At 40.0% G+C, this 19879-nt stretch overlaps 1 protein-coding gene across 6 annotated transcripts in view; it reads left to right on the plus strand.

The window, feature by feature from the left end:
• Positions 1-19879, plus strand: part of Helz (helicase with zinc finger) — a 153132-nt gene that overhangs the window by 90858 nt on the left and 42395 nt on the right. For all 6 annotated transcript variants that reach the window (XM_057773581.1, XM_057773578.1, XM_057773583.1 and 3 more), the window contains 4 exons: positions 1636-1781; positions 3538-3685; positions 10893-11076; positions 12894-13122. In XM_057773581.1, the coding sequence (XP_057629564.1) occupies positions 1636-1781; positions 3538-3685; positions 10893-11076; positions 12894-13122 (707 nt within the window). The remainder of the gene's footprint in view (positions 1-1635; positions 1782-3537; positions 3686-10892; positions 11077-12893; positions 13123-19879) is intronic.

The raw sequence follows: 19879 nt of genomic DNA on the forward strand, positions 1-19879 counted from the left end.
AAATATGTCAGATTTTATGCCATTTGCATACTTACATATAAAGAGAGACGCCATCTGTCTGTGATGCTGTTTGGAGCTTGTCCTGATGCTTCAGTGGGTTGAGGGTCTGCAGAGCAGGCGTGACTCTTCCAGGAAAGTAGCTAGTGTGCAGAAGGAATTTTCTGCTCAATTGCCTGAAGTAGTTTAAGTGTGATTTCTTTCTTTCTTTCTTTCTTTCTTTCTTTCTTTCTTTCTTTCTTTCTTTCTTTCTTTCTTTCTTTCTTTCTTTCTTTCTTTCTTTCTTTCTTTCTTTCTTTCTTGTAGTAAAAGATGTAGCCTAGAGTGGCTCTGTGTACTTATTTAAGCAAGGAGGCTGTTTATAATTTTTTTAGTTAAAAGAAAACTTTCTTGCTATATTTTATCATTTATGTATGGATTTAAGGTTGGTTACATAACCTTTTTGTAGTTTTAAAAAAATACTTATTTTATATGTAAGTGTGAATCAGAGTATATCTGTATGCACCATATGCATGTGGTGCTAATGGAGGTCAGAAGAGGGTGTGGGAACTGAACCCCGGTACTCCGCAAGAGCAGTGAGTACTCTTAGCCTCTGAGTCGTCTCTCTAGCCCATTTAAAGTTAATTTATAAGAAAGATTTATTTATTTATTTTATGTATATATGTTCTTGTCTACATGTACATCTGCACACCAGAAAGAGGGTATTAGATCTCATGTCAGTTATGAGATGGTTGTGAGCCACCATGTGGTTGCTGGGAATTGAACTCAGGACCTCTGGAAGAGCAGCCCGTTCTCTTAATCACTGAGCCATCTCTCCAGCCTCTAAAGTTAATTTTTAAGGTTAGCAGATAGAATAGTAGATTTCATTATGGAAAAAGCTTGTTGATTATAGTATTAATATTTATTCATCATAGTCAAATTTTTATTTATTTAGTCAGTTTTATTTATTTATTTGTTTATTCATTTACTTATTTATTGAGACAAAGTTTTATTGTATATCCCAGGCTAGCCTCAAAACACAACACTTTGACCTAAGTCTCTTAAGTTCTGTGATTCAGGTGTACCACAACATCTAGCCTGAATTTATTAATTTATTTTTATAGTAAATCCTCTAAAACCTTTATTTGTTTGTTTGTTCATTTTGTGTGTGTGTGAGTGCGCGCACACACCCACCCGTGCATACATGTTGTACATGTGGAGGTCAGAGGACAGCTTGCAGCAGTCAGTTCTCTCTTTCTACCATGTGGGTTTTTAGGATCGAAATCTGCATCAAGTCTGACAGCAAGCACTTTTACCCATTGAGCCATCTTGCCAGCCCCCTAGTTTATTATTTTAAATAATTGATTGGTTTGGTAAAGTAACTGATTTATGCTCGTTAAATTATTAAGTTGTATGGGAGGGGTCTGTGTAACTGTAGGAACTTTAGACCCTATTGCTGCACTGCACTCAGTAGGAGCTTTAGTCCTTGAATTCATAAAATGGTTTGTAGACAAGGAGATTGATTTGGGATGGGGGCTTGCTCCAGCATTCAGCATGTTAAATACATGAGAAGTTTTAGTGTAGAAGACTATATAAGCACATTCAAAAATACTATTTATATATCTGGTTAAATTTTCTTTGTATGTTTGTCTGTTACAGCTCAGTCCTTTTGTTTACAGCGAGTTTGCCAGGGAGAGAAACCTTCATGTTTCATTACTTGATCGACTCTATGAGCATTACCCTGCCGAGTTTCCATGTAGGATCCTCCTCTGTGAGAACTACCGCTCCCATGAAGCTATCATCAAGTAGGTGTGAGCTGTCCCCTCTGACTCACACTTGTATGGGCTGTGGGAGGGAACCCGGCCAGCACATGGCCAGGCACAGGTGATTTTAGGTGGATTATTTGTGGTCTCTCAGTGTTACAGACTATGCCTAGCTTTGTGTTTTTAAAATAATACCTCAAAATCCAGAGCTGTGATTCTTCCTAAGAAATAATACAGTTTGAGTACTAAAACTTCAGATTTTACTGGTCATGATATGTTTTTCTATGAATTAATACATTATCTATATGAAAAGTGACATGTCACATTATTTTAAGAGAAAGAAAGGAAATGGAAAGAGAAAAACCCTGACACTGAGTTTTAAAAAAGACTTCTTTTTAAATATAGTACACATGTGTAAAAGAGTCATCTCCTATGTGACATCTGCGTGACTAACTCTTATGGCCAGCATCCAGTTGAAGGAGCAGAGTGTCACCAACTGGGGGCCTCCATGTGCCCTTTTCCAGTCAACAACCACGCCAGAAACAAACTCTGTAAAAGCTTCCTATAATTTAATAACATCTAGCCGGGCGGTGGTGGCGCACGCCTTTAATCCCAGCACTTGGGAGGCAGAGGCAGGCGGATCTCTGTGAGTTTGAGACCAGCCTGGTCTACAAGAGCTAGTTCCAGGACAGGCTCCAAAACCACAGAGAAACCCTGTCTCTAAAAACCAATAATAATAATAATAATAATAATAATAATAATAATAATAATAATTTAATAACATTTGTTATGTCATGCCTGCTGAAAGCATTTTTAGATCTCTCTGGGAGCAGTTGCACGGATTCTGTTCTGTCGTCATCTCATACTGCTTTCCTTTTTCATGGTTGCCATCCATTCATAGTCAGTGATGAGTTTAGTGCCAGACAGTGTGTTTCTCAGCAAAGCCTGTTCACTTTACAGTTGGAGACTACAGTTGGTACATTGTATCCAAATCTGTATCTTTGTGTTTGCATATGCAGTCACATGTCACTTAATCTTAGGATGCAGTCTGAGAACTGTCATTTGAACTTTGTCATTGTGTTAATATCACAGAATGCTTTTCACAGACTAAACAGTATAACCAGTCTCTAACTCTAAACAGTATAATGAGTCTGCTAACTTGGTCTCATGGTAAACACGAGATGTATGAGGCTGCCAGTATGACATAAAAGACGGCTTTATAGACATATGTTTTTATAGATGGAAGGATACACTCTGAAATAACAAGATACATAAAACAATAGAACGGTCGTTTGGAATAGGAATACTGTGCATCACTGTCCTTTGTGGGTTTCCACCAGCATCACCACAGAGGTGGGGACCTCTTGGTGCTGTGTTTTGGATGTGCTAGGAGGTTTTCAGCTATGGTATAGGCCATGGGGTCCATTGTTGACCCAAGGGCTGTTAGGTGACCCATGGCAGTACATGATCCACATTACTGGGATTGTGCGTTAGTTAAGAAAACCCAGTTTAGGGATTTTTTTTCCCCAGAGCAGAGATTTTTAACTAGTAGTAAATGCTCATCATTTCTTTGCATTCTGGTTTCATTTCTTACAGATCAGTGCATTTAACAATGGTGTTATAGGGACTTTCTCTGTTATCATTGTCATTATTTTTGGGAAATTATTGGCATCGTGAGTATTCAGTGTTTGGACAAAAATTAATTGTGGGCATAAATTAGTATTAGAATTCAGCAGGTTTTTGTGTAGGTGAAATTAATTTGGCTCATAGATTCCTTTGTTCTTTTCTTCCTCTGCAGCTATACCTCTGAGCTTTTCTATGAGGGTAAACTGATGGCCAGTGGAAAGCAGCCAGCACACAAGGACTTCTACCCACTAACATTTTTTACAGCACGAGGGGAAGACGTACAAGAAAAAAATAGCACAGCTTTTTATAACAATGCAGAGGTATCTTAGTTATTCATGCTGATTTTAATGTTTTCTTGGTCTGTTCTTTTGAGCATTCATTTTGAATCCAGGGCTGACAGTTTATAGTGTGTTGATTTCTTTTACAAGAAAATTGAGCCGGGCGATGGTGGCGCACACCTTTAATCCCAGCACTTGGGAGGCAGAGGCAGGCAGATCTCTGTGAGTTCGAGACCAGCCTGGTCTACAGAGCTAGTTCCAGGACAGGCTCCAAAGCCACAGAGAAACCCTGTCTCAAAAAAACCAAAAAAAGAAAATTGAGCCAACTTTACATTTATTTATTAAGATGAATCTACAGGAGGAAAAAATTGATTTTCTTCTTTTTATGGGGGAGGTTTGTTTTTTTTTTTTTTTTTTTTTAAAAGACAGGGTTTCTTTGCAGCTTTGGGCCCTGTTCTGGAACTAGCTCTTGTAGACACAGAGATCCCTTTGCCTCCCAAGTACTGGGATTAAAGGCATGCTCCACCACTGCCCGGCTCTGATTTTCTTCTTGTAATATTGTTAATGCAGAAAACACAACTTTGTTAGGAAAAACCAATATATTCTGACATAGAACATTATTAGCTTAAGTTTAAAGCAGATTTCTAGCTTATACTCAAAGGAGGCATCATTTTGAACAAGGAAGAGTTGAATTGAAGAATCCTGTGCTTCCGAGAGATCACACAGTCTCCAACATTGGTGCACTGTCTCATCAGGGACTTTGTAATTCTCTCTTCCAGTTTCTGCTTTCCATAGAGAATGTGGGTGTCCTTAAGTGTTCAGATCAGGCAGCAGGCAAACTCACAAGGAAGCCTTAAGGGAGTAGTAGACTAGGAAGCCTGTGGCTAAGACACCAGCTGTCACAGAAAGGTGAAGAAAATATGTGTGTTTCATTTCTAATCTCTGCTCATTATATTTATGAAGAAACAGCTTTTGTTACATAACAGGAGCTCATATGTTTCTTTAAAAACTGATCAGAGGGTTATAGTTAGAATTTGGTGCAGGAAAACCATCAGTACCACTTGCTCAAACCCTAGCCCCAAGCCAAGAAGCCTGACTTTTTCATTAGTCTGTGCCATTTCATTTTAGGAACAGGTAAACTTTTCTTTACATAGAGCAAGACTGAAGGTGGGTGCTCAGCTCCTCTTTGTTGTGTTTGCACTCAGGCGGGAAGTTATTGGTCTGGAAGTTGGTCTTGGTAGAAAATGGGAGGGCTGACAGAGAGTAACACGCAGGACCTAAAGTCCAGGAGGTTCTGGGGTCCTCATGTGACACCAGAGATCATAGCCAAACACTGGCCCTTGTTCCTTCGTAGTAAGTTTTTCAGGTAACTCTCCGAGCTGTAGGATGTGTTCAGAACAACTTCACAGGACTGTCAATGTTACTCAAAGTATTTTGGGAAAAATCCTTTTTGTATTATGAAATGCAAAGACAACATTTGTGTTACCTTTAAATATTAAACATGTAACTTAGAGAAATTGAAATGACTTTGAACTTACCCATAGCATTACTGTTCAGTCGCATGAGTAACTACTGTCAAAAACTTTGAGATACTTTGCCCAGGGGCTCTTCCATGGATAGAAAACCAGGTTCTAGTTTACTGCAGCTGAATCCCAAGGGAAAAAATTTAGAGTATGTAGTAATTAGATAATTAATGATATTAATTTCATACACATACATATTTTGATCATATTCACAACCCCTGCATTACAGGGTAGATTTTGTTTGTTTCAAGACAAGGTCTCATTATATAGCCCTGGCTGGCCTGGATCTTACTGTGTAGATCAGACTGACCTTGAATTCAGATAACTGTCTGCCTTTGCCTCCCAAATGCAAGGATTAAAATCATGCACCACCACATTTGGCCTTTCTTCAATTATTTTATTTATATATATACAAGTATATATTTGTTTTTTAACATATCTTCTTATTTTGGTATTATTTTTAATTATAATTGTTATCTTTTATTTTTGAGATTAATTATATCATTTCCCCCTTGTCATTCCTTCTTCCAGCTCCTCCATGTATCCCCTCACTCTCTTTGAAATTCATGACCTCTTTTTCTTTCATTTACACACACACACACACACACACACACACACACACATATATACACATATGTATGCATATATGTACGTATGTATAATTTCCTCTTAGATATATAAATACAAGATGCTTAGTCTGTATAGTGTTATGTGTATGTTTTCAGGGCTGACCACATGGAATTGGGTAACTGATCGATGTGCTTTTTCCCGAGGAAGACCATTTCTCTTGCTCTCAGCATTCCTAGGTTGTCTGTAGTTCTTTGTTTAGGATTAAGGCCTAAAGAACTTCCCCCTTCCATGTCAGCTGTCAATTGGTGTTACCCTTGCTCAGATCATGTTTAGGCAATCATGTTAAGTCACACTTTATGGGTTAGCTTCTCTGACGTTTCTAAGAGACAAAATCTCATAGCAAACTTCTTGTGCCTCTGGTTCTTAACAATCTTTACCCACCTCTTCCGAAATAATTCCTGAGCCTCAGGTGTAGGAGTTGTGTTGTGGATAAATATCAGTTGGAACTGGACTTTCCAGCTGTGTATTTTGAGCAACTGTGGTTTTCTGTAATGCTGAGAAATTTTCTTGCCTGTGGATAGAAGGGTAAATGCTTAGATGTAACTAGGGATTATGCTTGATTAGTAAAGTGGTGATTATAGATTCTCCTTTAAGGGCCATGACTTTATTAGCCCTGGGTTAACTGGGTTTCCAGCACCAGGAATGATTTCCCTATTGTTGAGTGGGTATTTAGTCCAATTCTGTAGTTGTTGGTTACTGCGCAACCAACCACCTGTGCCAGTTTATCCTTCGGGTTACTGTGCCATGCTGGTTGCTATGGTTCCTAACTGGATAGGACTGTTGTTTGCTTTCTTCCTTTGTGAGTCTTCATGGTGCCTTCTTATGCCATGAAAGTTAGTCCTCAGGGAGGAAGATTTCATGTCTGATCCAACTGGGTTCTCTGGGTCCTGTGTCCGAAGAACGTGATATCTTCAACAGTAGGGATTTCTCTTTCACCTCTGCAGGTAACAGCTGTAGCATATATATTGTATTAGGAGTCTCTTAGACAACCTTGAACAGTAACTCAAAAGAGTGCTTCTCATGCCTAGTGCTGGTGTTTCATTATTAGATAGTCTACAATGGTCCTTGTGGGAATCGTTGGCAGCCCAGATGGAAATTTCATTTACATTATTTCAGTGTATGTATTTGCAAACTTACATATATTATATATTTAGTTGTTTAGTGGTGTTTCTGTAGCCAATATTATGTATGTAATCAGAATCTATTTCAGATTTATCTAACTAAATTTCAGTGATATGGAGAAACATCAACATAGCTCTACATTTCCCCTCCCCTTTTCAGTTTTCATTCTCATACGTATGTGTCAATGTTTAATAATTTGAAAGATACCTTGTTAAATTGTGTGTGCGCGTGTTTTTACAATTCCAAGAGAAGAAAAGGGACAGACATATAGTTTAATTCCCCCTTATGGGGATATCCACGATGTTGAGCATGCTAGGTTGTGCTCCGCCACGGTACACTCCTGCCCAGCCCTGTTTCCATTCCCATGCTCTTCAGCTCTCTGGTGCTTTCTGTGACTACCTGCCTTTTGTGTGCTTACTGTCAACACATAGTGTATTTCTGTGTGCTGTAGCTTGACATTATTTTATACAATTGCTCTTTAAATTAGTTGAGAGGAGGAAGAAAAAGAAACAGCTATGCTGTGCCTTTTGTAACCATCTACAGGGTTACAGTCTCAGCAGCACTATGGATTTATATCACTATATAGTGACATTTGGTTTGGAAGAATGTTCCTTAGTATTTCTGGTCAGTTATTTTGATAGTAGGAAATTCTCTCAGGTTTGTTTATCTGTGAATGTCTTTATTTTCCCTCTGTTTTGAAAGTTTTGCTGGATGTAAGGTCAGTCCCCGCCACCATACTGAATTTCCCTCCTCTTTCTGATGAGAAGTTATCTATTTATTGTTAGTGTCCCTTTGTAAATATGGCTGGTTTTCTTTTCCTGTTCTCAAGGTTTCATTTTTGTCTTTGATTTTGAGCATTTGGCTGTGATATGTCTAGGTGCACATTTTAGTATATATCTGGGTGTGTTTATCTTAACTTGAAATTCATTGTATTTATATGTGTTTTTAATCAGGGAAAGACATATTTTAGCCACCATTTCCTTGGACATTTTTATTAGGATGTATTAATTGTAAAGAGTAACCGGTTTCCTCATGCATGTGTATTAAGTGTTTTGGTCATGTTTACTCCTTTTCCTTTTCTTCTCCTGATAATCATCCTTCTACATCCGCATCATTTCTTATCTCCTAGATTTTATATGTCCATAACAACAGACCATTTGTCTTTGTGAAATTGGCTTATTTCACATTTAATACGATGATCTAGTTCTTCCATTTCCTGCCCCCCAACCCTCTATTCTTCCCCTTTAATGGCTGAATAAAACTCAATTTTTGGTACGCGTATATACAAGCACGCACATATTGTTTTTGTTTTTATTTCTCTGTATAGTTGTGGCTGTCCCAGAACTTGCTCTATAGACCAGGCTGGTCTTGAACTCACAGAGATCCACCTGCCTCTGCCTGCCAAATTCCAAGATTAAATGTGTCTGTCACCATGGTCAGCCTGATTTTCTTTGATTATGTTTAATTTTTTCCTTCTTTCTATCTGATTTTCTTTAATATTAGAACATGTTGGAGTTTAGCGATATCTCTTTGGTAATTTTTCTTCAGTGACTTTGCTCACTTTACGTTGTATTCTCTAACTTACCTTTTTGTTTGATGAGCTCTTCTGTCAGTACAGACATGTTGAATCCTGCTAGTATCTTTTTTCATGTCAGTTATCTTAGTTTTAGTTCTTTGGGGCATGAATTGTGATCCAACTGAAGTTGTTTTTTTTGGGGGGGGCAGTGTTGCCAGTTTCTGAGCTTACTTTTAAAATTTTTATTTATTAAGTGTCTGTCAGCCACCCAGGATTGGTGCTTGGAAACAAACTTGGGTCTTCTGGAAGACTAGAAAGTACTGTTAGCTGCTGAACCATCTCCCCAGCCTCCAGGAGGAATCTTCTACATTTAGACCAAGGGAAGTTGGGATCCACTGATGCTCACTGGTCACCAAATGTGCAAAGGATAGGGTTTTTGTCCTGAGAAGGACCGCACTCTTCTCCTTCTGTCTTCTTCAGATCTCCCCTGTGCTGTAGGAGATAGGAACAGGGGTTCAGGATCTACCCAGCTGCCGCCACCTGCTCAATATAGTCCTTTTGCAGTAGGGAACTGTGGAAAATAGAGTCCACCAGTGTTTACCAGTTACTAAAGCCTCCTGTAATAGCTTCTTCAACATAGGGATTTGAGGGAGATGGAAATTGGCTGCTGAAGCAGTTCTGGAAGCAGTCCCCAGTGTGGTTGCCCAGCCTCTCTTTCTTCTTACTGAGGGGCTACAGATTTCATTAAACAGACGTTTCCCTCTTGCATGTAAGCTCTTGGATCAATCTCTAGGGTCTTTGCTGAGTTTGGCTAGGCTATAACAGTTCTATTGGGAGGCAGTTTTCGTTTTGTTACCATTTTATCCTACTTAGAATGTAGGAACAGGGATAGGGTGGGGCAGTGGTTAGGTTGTTGATTCATGGTAGAGACTGTTGGGGTTTTGCAGCAGAACATCTTCTGTATTTCATTTACCCCATATCTGTCCATACAGGCAAAGCCATGCTTCTCATATTCCTTATTGCAGTAGACATTGTAACTTCAAATAGAAATTGTTAGTAAATACTGAATAAATATTATAGTTAAAAGACATCATTTAAAATTTCTACTTCAGCTATATGACATTAGAGTATTGCCTGATTTTAGATTGACCTTGCCAGATAGATAGACAGATGGACATGTGGAAGGAAGGAAGGTAGAAAGGAAGGAAGGAAGGAAGGAAGGAAGGAAGGAAGGAAGGAAGGAAGGAAGGAAGGAAAGAAAGATGGATGGATAGATAGAAGGATTAATGGGAAGAAAGAACGAAAGATACTTGCCAGATAGACAGACAGGTAGTAGGTAAGTAGATAAGTATATAGGTAGGTAGATAGACAGATATGATTGTTTTCCAAGTAATAATCTATTTTTTGATCAATTCATTGAGATAATGTATACAAACTATACTAAAAACCCTATATAACCTGGCAAGTAGGGGCCGAACAACGTGCTGTATAAAATCTATAGAAAATTTCATGTGATGGCTTTGCTGAACTTGTACCACAAGTAGGGAGCAGATTCTGAAAGTCTGTTTGAAATTTGTCTTAGTCCCAGCTGAGGTTTGTGTCACATAACAACTGTTGGAAATGCCCTACTTAGTTGTATCAGTAGATCACAAGGGGGACAATAACAGGCCTTGTCCTCCTGGGACTCAGTGGAATCTTCTGGTTGGTTGGGTAGTTTCTTGGCTTGCTCTAGAGTAGACTGAGAAGCACCAGAGTGGTGTGGACTTGCTTCCCTGCTTTCCCTACATTCTTGATTCTACCCTGTTTTTCTGTGACACTCCAGCTCTTTACTTTAAGAATGGGACATGTGGAAAATGTAGCCACTTGCTCAGCACATTTTCTTGTTTTCAATGTTTCCTAGTCACAATATTATAGGATTTTGTTGTAAGGAGGCATCTTGTTCATTTCCCGGCTGCCCATACTCCCGAAATACTCACATAGAAACTGTATTAATTAAATCACTGCTTGGCCCATTAGCTCTAGCTTCTTATTTGCTAACTCTTACATCTTAATTTAACACATCTTCATTAATCTGTTCATCACCATGAGGTCATGACCTACCAGCAAAGTTTCAGCACATCTGTCTCCAGTAGTGGCTTTATGACTTCTCCCTGATTCTGCTTCCTTTCTCCCAGCATTCAGTTTAGTTTTCCCTGCCTACCTCTGCTCTACCCTATTATAGGCCCAAAAGAGCTTAATAACCAACAGTATTCACAGCATACAGGGGGGAATCTCACATCAGGATTTTACTGTTTGAAATGTTACCTTCCTTACTATGTGTCAGGAATGCTCTATTCTCTTTAGTGGATTGGTTTCTAAATAGCATTTGCTAAAATGCAGCCATGTAACAGTCTGCTTCAGTTACCATATTCTTTGCCCAAACCCCAGTGGTAATTTTAACAAGTATGTTTGTTTAAAGGTATTTGAAGTCGTGGAACGTGTAGAGGAGCTAAGAAGGAAGTGGCCAGTAGCATGGGGGAAATTAGATGACGGCAGTATTGGTGTGGTGACTCCATATGCTGATCAGGTGTTTAGGATACGTGCTGAACTTCGGAAAAAGAGACTATCTGATGTGAATGTAGAAAGGGTGCTAAATGTTCAAGGTAAGTGTTAACTGTAATGAACCACATTATTCAAATGTCTTAAAATGTGTCCAGATTGGAATTTTTAATTCTATTAAATAATCTTAGATCTTTAAGAACTATGATATAAAGAAAGAAAGAAAAGAAATTTCCTTACTCTTTTGGGCCAGCAATGATATATTGATTTCCTGCCAAGCTCTTTAATACTAAATTTGCATGTTTATTAAAATTGCAATACCAAATAAAAATAGTAATAAATTGAATTTTCTATCACTACAGTTATATGATGTCACAGATATCTATGATATAACAATATGCAACATAATACATTCTGTTGTACTGTATTTGGGAACTAATTTGAAATATTTTATCTGTAGACCTCCTTAAGCCAGCAAACGTGTTTTTACTGTTCATGAAACGAGTTATTATAAACTTTGTGCCTTTAAATACATGAAGCAGTGTGATAATGTGAGCACTAGAAAAGCCCCAAGGATGTTAGTTACATGATGCAACAGGAAGGGTCATCCAGTGTCTGGATCATGGGGAGCAAGGGCTCCCTTCTACCCCCATTCATGTCACACTCAATTGGGTATTTCAGTAATGAACACAAATGCTCACAGGGTAAATGTAGGTCAACTGATGCTCTATTCTGTGTCCACATGAATGAGGAGCAGATGAAGATGAAGGGCTAGAGAAGAGAAAACTGAACCTGATATCAGCTCCGTTGTCAAATGTTTGGATCTCTAATTCCTTGTCTTTCCTGTCTGGCAGGAGAGTAAATGACCCTGCTTCCAGGAAGAAGCTTCTTGTATAGGGTGGATGTTTGGCTCGATAATCTCAAAGATTGGTCCCAGCAATAATGATTAGGAGAAAACATTAAGCTAGGGTTGTGGTACATACCTGTGATCTGAGCATTCAAAAGGCTGAGACAGACGGACATCAGGAGTTTCATAGCAGCCTGGACTACACAGTGTATTTAGGGCCAATCTTGACAATTTAGCAAGATTCTGTTTTTAAAAGCAAAACAATTATCATAATAACTTTTTTGGCGTGGTAAAATACCAATAAAAAACTTCAGCATTTTGAGCATTTTCATGAGAGCAGTTCAGTGGCAAGCGGTACCTTCATTCCTGTGGTATATCACCACAGCTTTCACCACCACCACCCATCACTAGAGCTGTCTGTCTTCCCAAACTGAGGCCCTGCGCCCATTAAGACCTCCCATTCTTCTCCAGTCCTCGGCCAGCACTATTCTGTTCTCCCTTTTCTCTGTGTGAATTTCCCTACTTTAGGGCCTCTTCTAATTAGACTCAGATAGATAGTGCAACTTGAATAGTTCTTGCTCACAGTGCTTGGGGCAGGCGTACTTTAGATCTCACAGCTGTCCTCTAATTTAGGGCTTAAAAAAGCTCAGATTGTAGCTGTCCTTCTGTGACTAGGTTTTGTTCACTTAACACAGTGCCTCTAAGGTTCATTCATATTGTAGCATGTGTCAGCCGAGTAACTTACTGTGTGTAATTACACTGTGGACACTGGGTCACACTTTTTGGCATCGTGAGCAAGGCTTCAGTGAGCATGGGTGCAAAGTTCTCATGGAGACCTTGCTTGCAGTGTGGAGTTTTCTCTGAGGTGGTCTTGCTGAATCAGATGGGCACTCTGTCATTTTTGAGGTCCTGCCACGGTTTTCCAGAGCAGCCGCACATCTTACAGCTGTGCACAGTTGGGATTCCTCACGTCTCGCCAGCACTTGTGCTTCAGCAATCATGACTTTAAAGATGTGGGATTTATTCTGTCAGAGATTCAGTGATGATCTTGCCTTTTTTTCCAATTTTTTGTAGGAAAGCAATTCAGAGTTCTGTTTCTTAGCACAGTGCGTACACGCCACACTTGCAAGCATAAGCAGACGCCAATTAAAAAGAAAGAGCAACTTCTGGAAGACTCCACTGAGGACTTAGATTATGGTTTTTTATCTAACTACAAACTGCTCAATACTGCCATCACAAGAGCACAGTCCCTGGTTGCTGTGGTGGGAGACCCCATTGCTCTGTGCTCTATCGGAAGGTGTAGGTAAGTCTGTGTTACTGAACTGAGAGACTCAAAATGGGAAATATGGAGGAATTTGCACCCTTATGCATGTATTTATCTGTATGACTTAATGGTGAATTAAAATGAGGCTTACTGATAATGTTACCTGACACCCAGTATTAGTGAGAGATATTTTATTTAGTGCCTGTTCATGGTATATGTGTAACTGTAGATTCAGTCAGCCAGTAGCCAGCAGATACTCCCCATGTCTGTGTTCTCTGCACTCCTCTAGCTGGAGACAGTCGGTGAGCAAAGACACATCTGTCTCTGTGGTGCTTATACTTTATTTGGTAGGAAACGAAGGCTGACAACAAATTAAATAAGAACATTGCATAGTATTTACTAAATAAATTAATAAAAAAATGAGAGCATGGAGAGCTTTTAGGAGTGACAGGTGAGATAAAGTGGTTTGGGACCAGAAAGGATCTGGTCAGAGGAGCCTCCCCACCAAGCTGACTCAGATGACTTTGGAAGTGCCAGGGTGAGCTTTGCATACCAGCAGCTGAAGTGCTGTAGGAAGAGGGGCCAGCTGGTGCCAGAACCCTGAGGTGGGGTATGTGTGTGTTTATCTTTGGACAAGTTTAAATTTTTTACTGTCTACTGCCTTTTGTCTTCTCCTTGCTTCATTGTTTTCATTTCTTAAAAACTTAATTTTATTATTAAATTTATTTTTTACAGTTTAATACATGTTTATAATATAGTCTAATAAAACTCAGTTCCAAGTTTTGATGAATTTTGTAGTCATTTTCTTTTAAGGCTTCTGTTTGTTTGTTCATTTGTATCAAGGCAGAGTTTCTCTGTGTATCCCTGACTGTCCTGGAACTTGCTCTGTAGGCCAGGCTGGCCTAGAACTCACAGAGATCCTTCTGCTTCTGCTTCTTGAGTGCTGGGATTAAAGGCATGCACAGTCATGTCCTTTGCAGGGCTTCTTAATTTAAATAATTTTTATGTCTGGTTAAAATTAAAATACCTTAAAATTAAGGGAATAGAAGTAAGTGACCATAACTTGTTTTAGGGTAATTTTATTATTCATTATGCTATAACTAAGAACAATGGTTCTACTAAAATATAGCTGAAATACCATCTAGACATTTTTCTGTACAGTTGTGATGTTGACCAGTTAAGAATGTAAACTGTATGAAGCCAGGACTGTAAGATTCAACTTTTGCAGCATTGAAAAACTGCTAAAAAATAATTTGAAAGAAATTTATAACACTCATATCCTTTGGGAGAACAGCAAGTGTTTTTTTGTTAGTTTGGTTTGGTTTGGTTTTTTCGAGGCAGGGTTTCTCTGTGTAACAGGCTGTCTTGGAACTCACTCTGCCTCTGCCTCCTGAGTGCTGGGATTAAAGGCGTGCACCACTACCACTGCCCAGCAAGTACTCTTAGCCACTGAGCTGTGACTGCAGCCTCTGCTCCTATACTTGAGGTAGGAATCTCTCACTGAACCTGGAGCTCACCAGTTTGCTAGTCTGACTGGTTAGGACCCTGCCTACCCAACTCCACCTTTGCCCTCTCGCGCCCCCCCCCCCCCCCCCAGCATTGGGATTACAGGCCTGGGCCTCCATACTGAACCATCCTTAGCCCCGAGTCATTCATGCAGCTCCAAGTTAGTAGAATCTTCTACAGGGAAAGCTGCTAACAAAAGAATCCACTTTTTTTTCTGCTTTTGTTTTTTAGGGTTTTGCTGTAGTTTTAGAGCCTGTCCTGGAACTAGCTCTTGTAGACCTGGTTGACCTCGAACTCACAGAGATCTGCCTGCCTCTGTCTCCCAAGTGCTGAGATTAAAGGCGTGTGTCACCACTGCCCAGCCAACCTTTTCTTTTTAAAAGTAAAGCTCATAGGTTTCATAGCTCACCTAGGAGCAGTTTTGTGGTCACATGACATCACTTTTATGTCTAAAAATTTGTCATTTGTTTATAATCATTAATGACAAAATCTGGATAAAGGAATGTATGATATATGTGTGGGCTTTAATACTACAGCACATGTACATATGTCCACAGGTAACTGTGTAGTTGGGTCTCCCCCTCCACCTTCACATGAGCTCCAGGATTACACTTGGATTATCATGTTGGCACAGCCAGCACTTTTGCTGACTAAGCCATCTCACCAGTCAAGGCCAAGAATATTAATGAGTCTCCTAATTTTATTCACATCCTGAGAATTTTGCTTTAGTTCCTCAACTGTCTATCCAAAGCATGTTGGTTAGAATGTCAGAATGTTGCAGTCTCTTGCCATTTGTGTTTATGATTAAATAATATAGAACGGGAGGATGTGTATGCAAACGGCTCTGTACTCTTAGGGGGAATGAATGGCAGAGTAGCATGGAACCACATTACTGTGGGCTCTCCTAGTAAGTAATTCTGAGTATTTAGCAGCCTGAGTGTTGTTGAAGAAGCTATATTACATTTTCTATGACCACACTGAACATCACAGAATTAGCAGTTTTAGTCTTTCTCTGATATGAATTGTCACTTTCTCCAAGCAGATTGATGAACAATTCTTCCTGGGGTCTGCTGTCAAGTTGCACAGGGCTAATTTTTAACTTTAGACTGAGTATACTGATGGCTTATTTTGAACTGAATCTTGGTTACCAAGGGCTTGCAAATAATTCATGTGTTAAGCCAGCTGTTTGCAGGGGAGTAATACAGTGTTCAGGAGAGGGAGAGATTACACGGTGAGAATGTTGATTGCCTCTTTCATTTGGATAGTTTAATTCATGGTTCCAGCTCAAGAGTTGGTAGTAATATCAGTAATAATAACTTTGCCAACCAACTAATACAGCTAATATTACAGGCCAAGTCCAGGGGATGTGCTGTGACTCCCTAATCCTGTGAGAATGGAGGAGTGGATTCTGTGTAGTTTGACCTCTTCAGCACCCTCCCACTTTGTGTGCTGTTATTAGAAAGTAACATGCTTGTCTCAGGTGTTACTGGGTTTTCAGGAAAGGATTCCTGTGTATTACACCAGCTTGATCTATTCTTTTTGTTGTTATTTTGAACAGAATTTGTCCATTAGACTGAAATAGATACAATGAACTTCTTCCTCCCCCACTAGCCAATATTAATCCAGCAGCTGCTCCTGTCCACCACCTCTGTCAGGTGCTGCCTTGTGTATTCTGCACACATTGCCACATTTGGTCAAACCAACAACCGAACAGCAAGCCGTTTTCCTTTCATTTTGAATGGGCAGCCTGATGGAGTGAGTTTAAGTAAAACTACTCAAGGCCTCATGTGGTTCATGAAAACAGTATCAGAAATGACTTCAGAACTCAGGCCCTTCTCAGGCATCCACCTTGCCCATTAAGAAATGACATGTTTTGCACATGACAAATCTGTGCCAAATCGGGGAGTGACATGTGGCAGGGTGGTGACACAATGGTGACGTTGTTCCACATCCCAGCCTTGGAGGAATTCTTTCTTACAACTGGATTCCATTATTAACACATTTCACTAACTTGGTAAATAGCAACATATTTAATGCACATGTAGACTGTGACCCAAGGACAGCGAGGGAATACTTATTTGGTGTATGTATGTGTGCACACATGTATGAGTTTTGGACTTGTGTGAGTTTGTGTGCATGTATGTGTGTTTCTGTGTCTCTGTGTGTATCTTGGTGTGTATGTGTGTGTGTTCACATGACTTTTCAGGTTTTACCAGTGATTGTAGAACCAAAGCTAACACAAAGTTCAAAGCATATTTAGTTTGGTTCGTGCTTCCTTTACTTATTGCAAGTCATGTTCAGCTGGAGAGGTTGTCTTAGCCAGGAGGTGCTTGCCACAGAGGCATGAGGACCTGAGTCCAATTTCCAGGCCTCCCCCAACCCCCAAATAAATCCAGGTGCTCCAGATGCTGGCCAATGAGAGACCCTGTCTTCAAAAACAACAGCAAAGCAAGGTTGACTACTCCTGACGTTGACCTCAGACCTCCATCCCTTTGCCGTCACTCACATACACAAGACGTAGCATTATGTCTTTTCAGATCCAGGAAATTAAGTAGCAGTGCGTAGACATAAGTGGCTTTCTAGCTAACATTTCTCTTTAAAAAATGGTCAGCGTAATAAGAGATTGCCATAGTAGGGAGAGTGCCAAGAATGGCGAAGCCTTTACCTACAGTGGTGAGTTCTCATCCCCAGAGTATGGTTGAAATTCTCACATGCGCTTCCACTTCCTGTGTTGGAAATGCCTGATAGGCGAAGGAAAGAGCTGACCCCACAAGTTGTCCTTTGACCTTCTGTCACATGCCATGGCCCGCACTCATACACACACAGTCAAAGTGTAATACTTTATTTTAAAGAGCTTTTATGGAGAAAAAAACTCAAAATTCTTTTAGCTTTAAAACTACGAATTTAGGGAAGGCAAGATAGCTCAGTAGTAAAGGCCTTTGCCACATAAGCCTAGAGACTCGTGTAAAGGGGAGAGCCAGTGTCACAAAGTCCTCTGGCTTCCACATACACGTCATAAGAATGTGCTCCCACTAAAAAGCCAGGACTTACTTTGTAGGAAGTAGTACACACTTACTTACCTGAGCTGTACGAGGCCCTGGGTGACTCTCCAGCACCTCCGTTCCCTGTGTTTTTCTCTGGAAGTTTAGAAGTGAGAAGCTTGAGAAACATGATGAGGAATGATAGTCATAGTGTTTGTTCTGTGCACGGGGAAGCCAGTACAAAAGAGAAACATTCCAGAGGTCACTGCACGTTGCAGCTACTGGGACAGAACCAGGGCTTTTTGCTGTATCCATAGGACCTGAAGATAAGTCAGGTCTAGAATATAAATTCCATCTTTTGAAACTTGATTTATTTATAGTGTTTAGAATGCTTCTGACATGGTGTCCTTTAAGCCAGGTGTGGTGGCTTCTGCCTGTAATCCTAGCAATTGGAAGGTTGAGGCAGTAAGATTGTTGTGAGTGCCCGGCCAGCTTGGGCTAGAGAGTGAGACACTGTCTTAAACAACTACAGCAGTAATAGCAAAAAGATACCCCCCCCCCCAAAAAAAGATGAAAACCATCCTATATCTGAAAGATTATTTGATTATGATCTTGGGTTAATGAATCGTTTTCCATGAAATGTGAGGTTCTTTGACATTTTTGCTTAATTCAGTGTTGTTTCAGCTCCTACTCAAAGCTGAGGTCCATATGGGTATGGGATGTGAAATTTAAGAAGGTAGCTTAAGGGGTTGGAGAGATGTCTCATCCGATAAAAGCACCAGCTGCTCTTCTAGAGGGCCTGCGTTTGATTCCCAGCACCCATGTGGCAGCTCACAGCTATCTGTAACACCAGTCCCAGGGGATCTGATGCCCCTTCTTCTGGCTTCTGTGGGCACCCAGCACAGATATATATGCAGGCAAAACACCCACACCTACAAACTAATAAAATTATCAAGACATCTTAAAATAGCATATTCTAAGAACATCGCACCGTTTAAACTGGAAGTGAAACTATGTAAAGTGGAGTTGATATTACATATTAAGCCAGGCAGAATAACAAAGAATCCATTGGGGCTGGGGAGATGGCTCAATGGTTAAGAGTGCTTGCTACTCTTCCAGAGGACCAGAGTTCAGCTCCCAGCACCCATGTCAGGCAGCCCATAACTTCCTATAACTTCAGCTCTAGGGGATCTATCACCTCTTCTGGCCTCTCTGGGCATTTGAACACATGTGGCATGCATGCACGCACACACACACACACACACACACACACACAAATCATGAGATGGATGTGGTAACCCACACCTTTAATCCCAGTACTCACATCTCTGAGTCCCAGGCAAATTTGGTCAGCACAGTGGGTTCCAGGCTAGCTAGGGATAGTTAGAGCCTGTCTGAAGTAAATAAATTTCTTGTACTTTGTCTTGAAGTACAACACAAATTGAAATGCCAAGCTATGAAACTGATGCTTTATCAATCAGACCTGAAATTTTTTTTTTTTGAATACTGTATAGCAGAGCTGTGTTGGTATTTGAATATTGTAAAAGGTCTATGGAGAGGGGCTGGAGAGATGGCTCAGAGGTTAAGAGCACTGACTGATCTTCAAGAGGTCCTGTGTTCAAGTCCCAGCAACCACATGGTGGCTCACAACCATCTGTAATGAGATCTGGTGCCCTCTTCTGGCCTGCAGGCATGCAAGGAGGCCGAATACTGTGTATACAATATATATATATATATATATATATATATATATATATATATATATATACATATATATATATATATGTCTATGGAGTTTTAGATCATAACTACTGTATTGGAGATAATCCTTTCTTAGGTTTTTTTCTATCATTACAACAAAGAATTCTATTTATTTTTTAGGTGGAGAATGGTAGAGGAGGTCTTCCAGAGTCCTTCTCTGGCCTCCACATGTATGCAGGGACTTGGATATAAATGCACACACACTACACAGCACACATGTACACTCAAGCACATAAACATACGCAAACTTGATTCATTTAGGAAGATTCTGTCTTAGCTACTTTTCTATTGCTGTGCTAAGTCAACCATAACCAAGGCAGCTTATAAAGAATTAATTTGGGTTTCACAGCTCCAGAGGAGTAGAGTTCTTGAAGATCATCGTGGGAAGTCTGGCTGTACGCAAGCATGGCATTGGAACAGTAGCGGGGAACTTAACATCTTGATTCACAGCAGGAGGCGGGGCCTTTGGAACCTCAATATCATTTGCATTGGGATACCGTCTAATTCTTTCTGAACAGTTCTACCAAGTGGGCTATATGTATTTAAAC

This window comes from Chionomys nivalis, chromosome 7, assembly GCF_950005125.1.
Source record: "Chionomys nivalis chromosome 7, mChiNiv1.1, whole genome shotgun sequence".
Taxonomy (NCBI): domain Eukaryota; kingdom Metazoa; phylum Chordata; class Mammalia; order Rodentia; family Cricetidae; genus Chionomys; species Chionomys nivalis.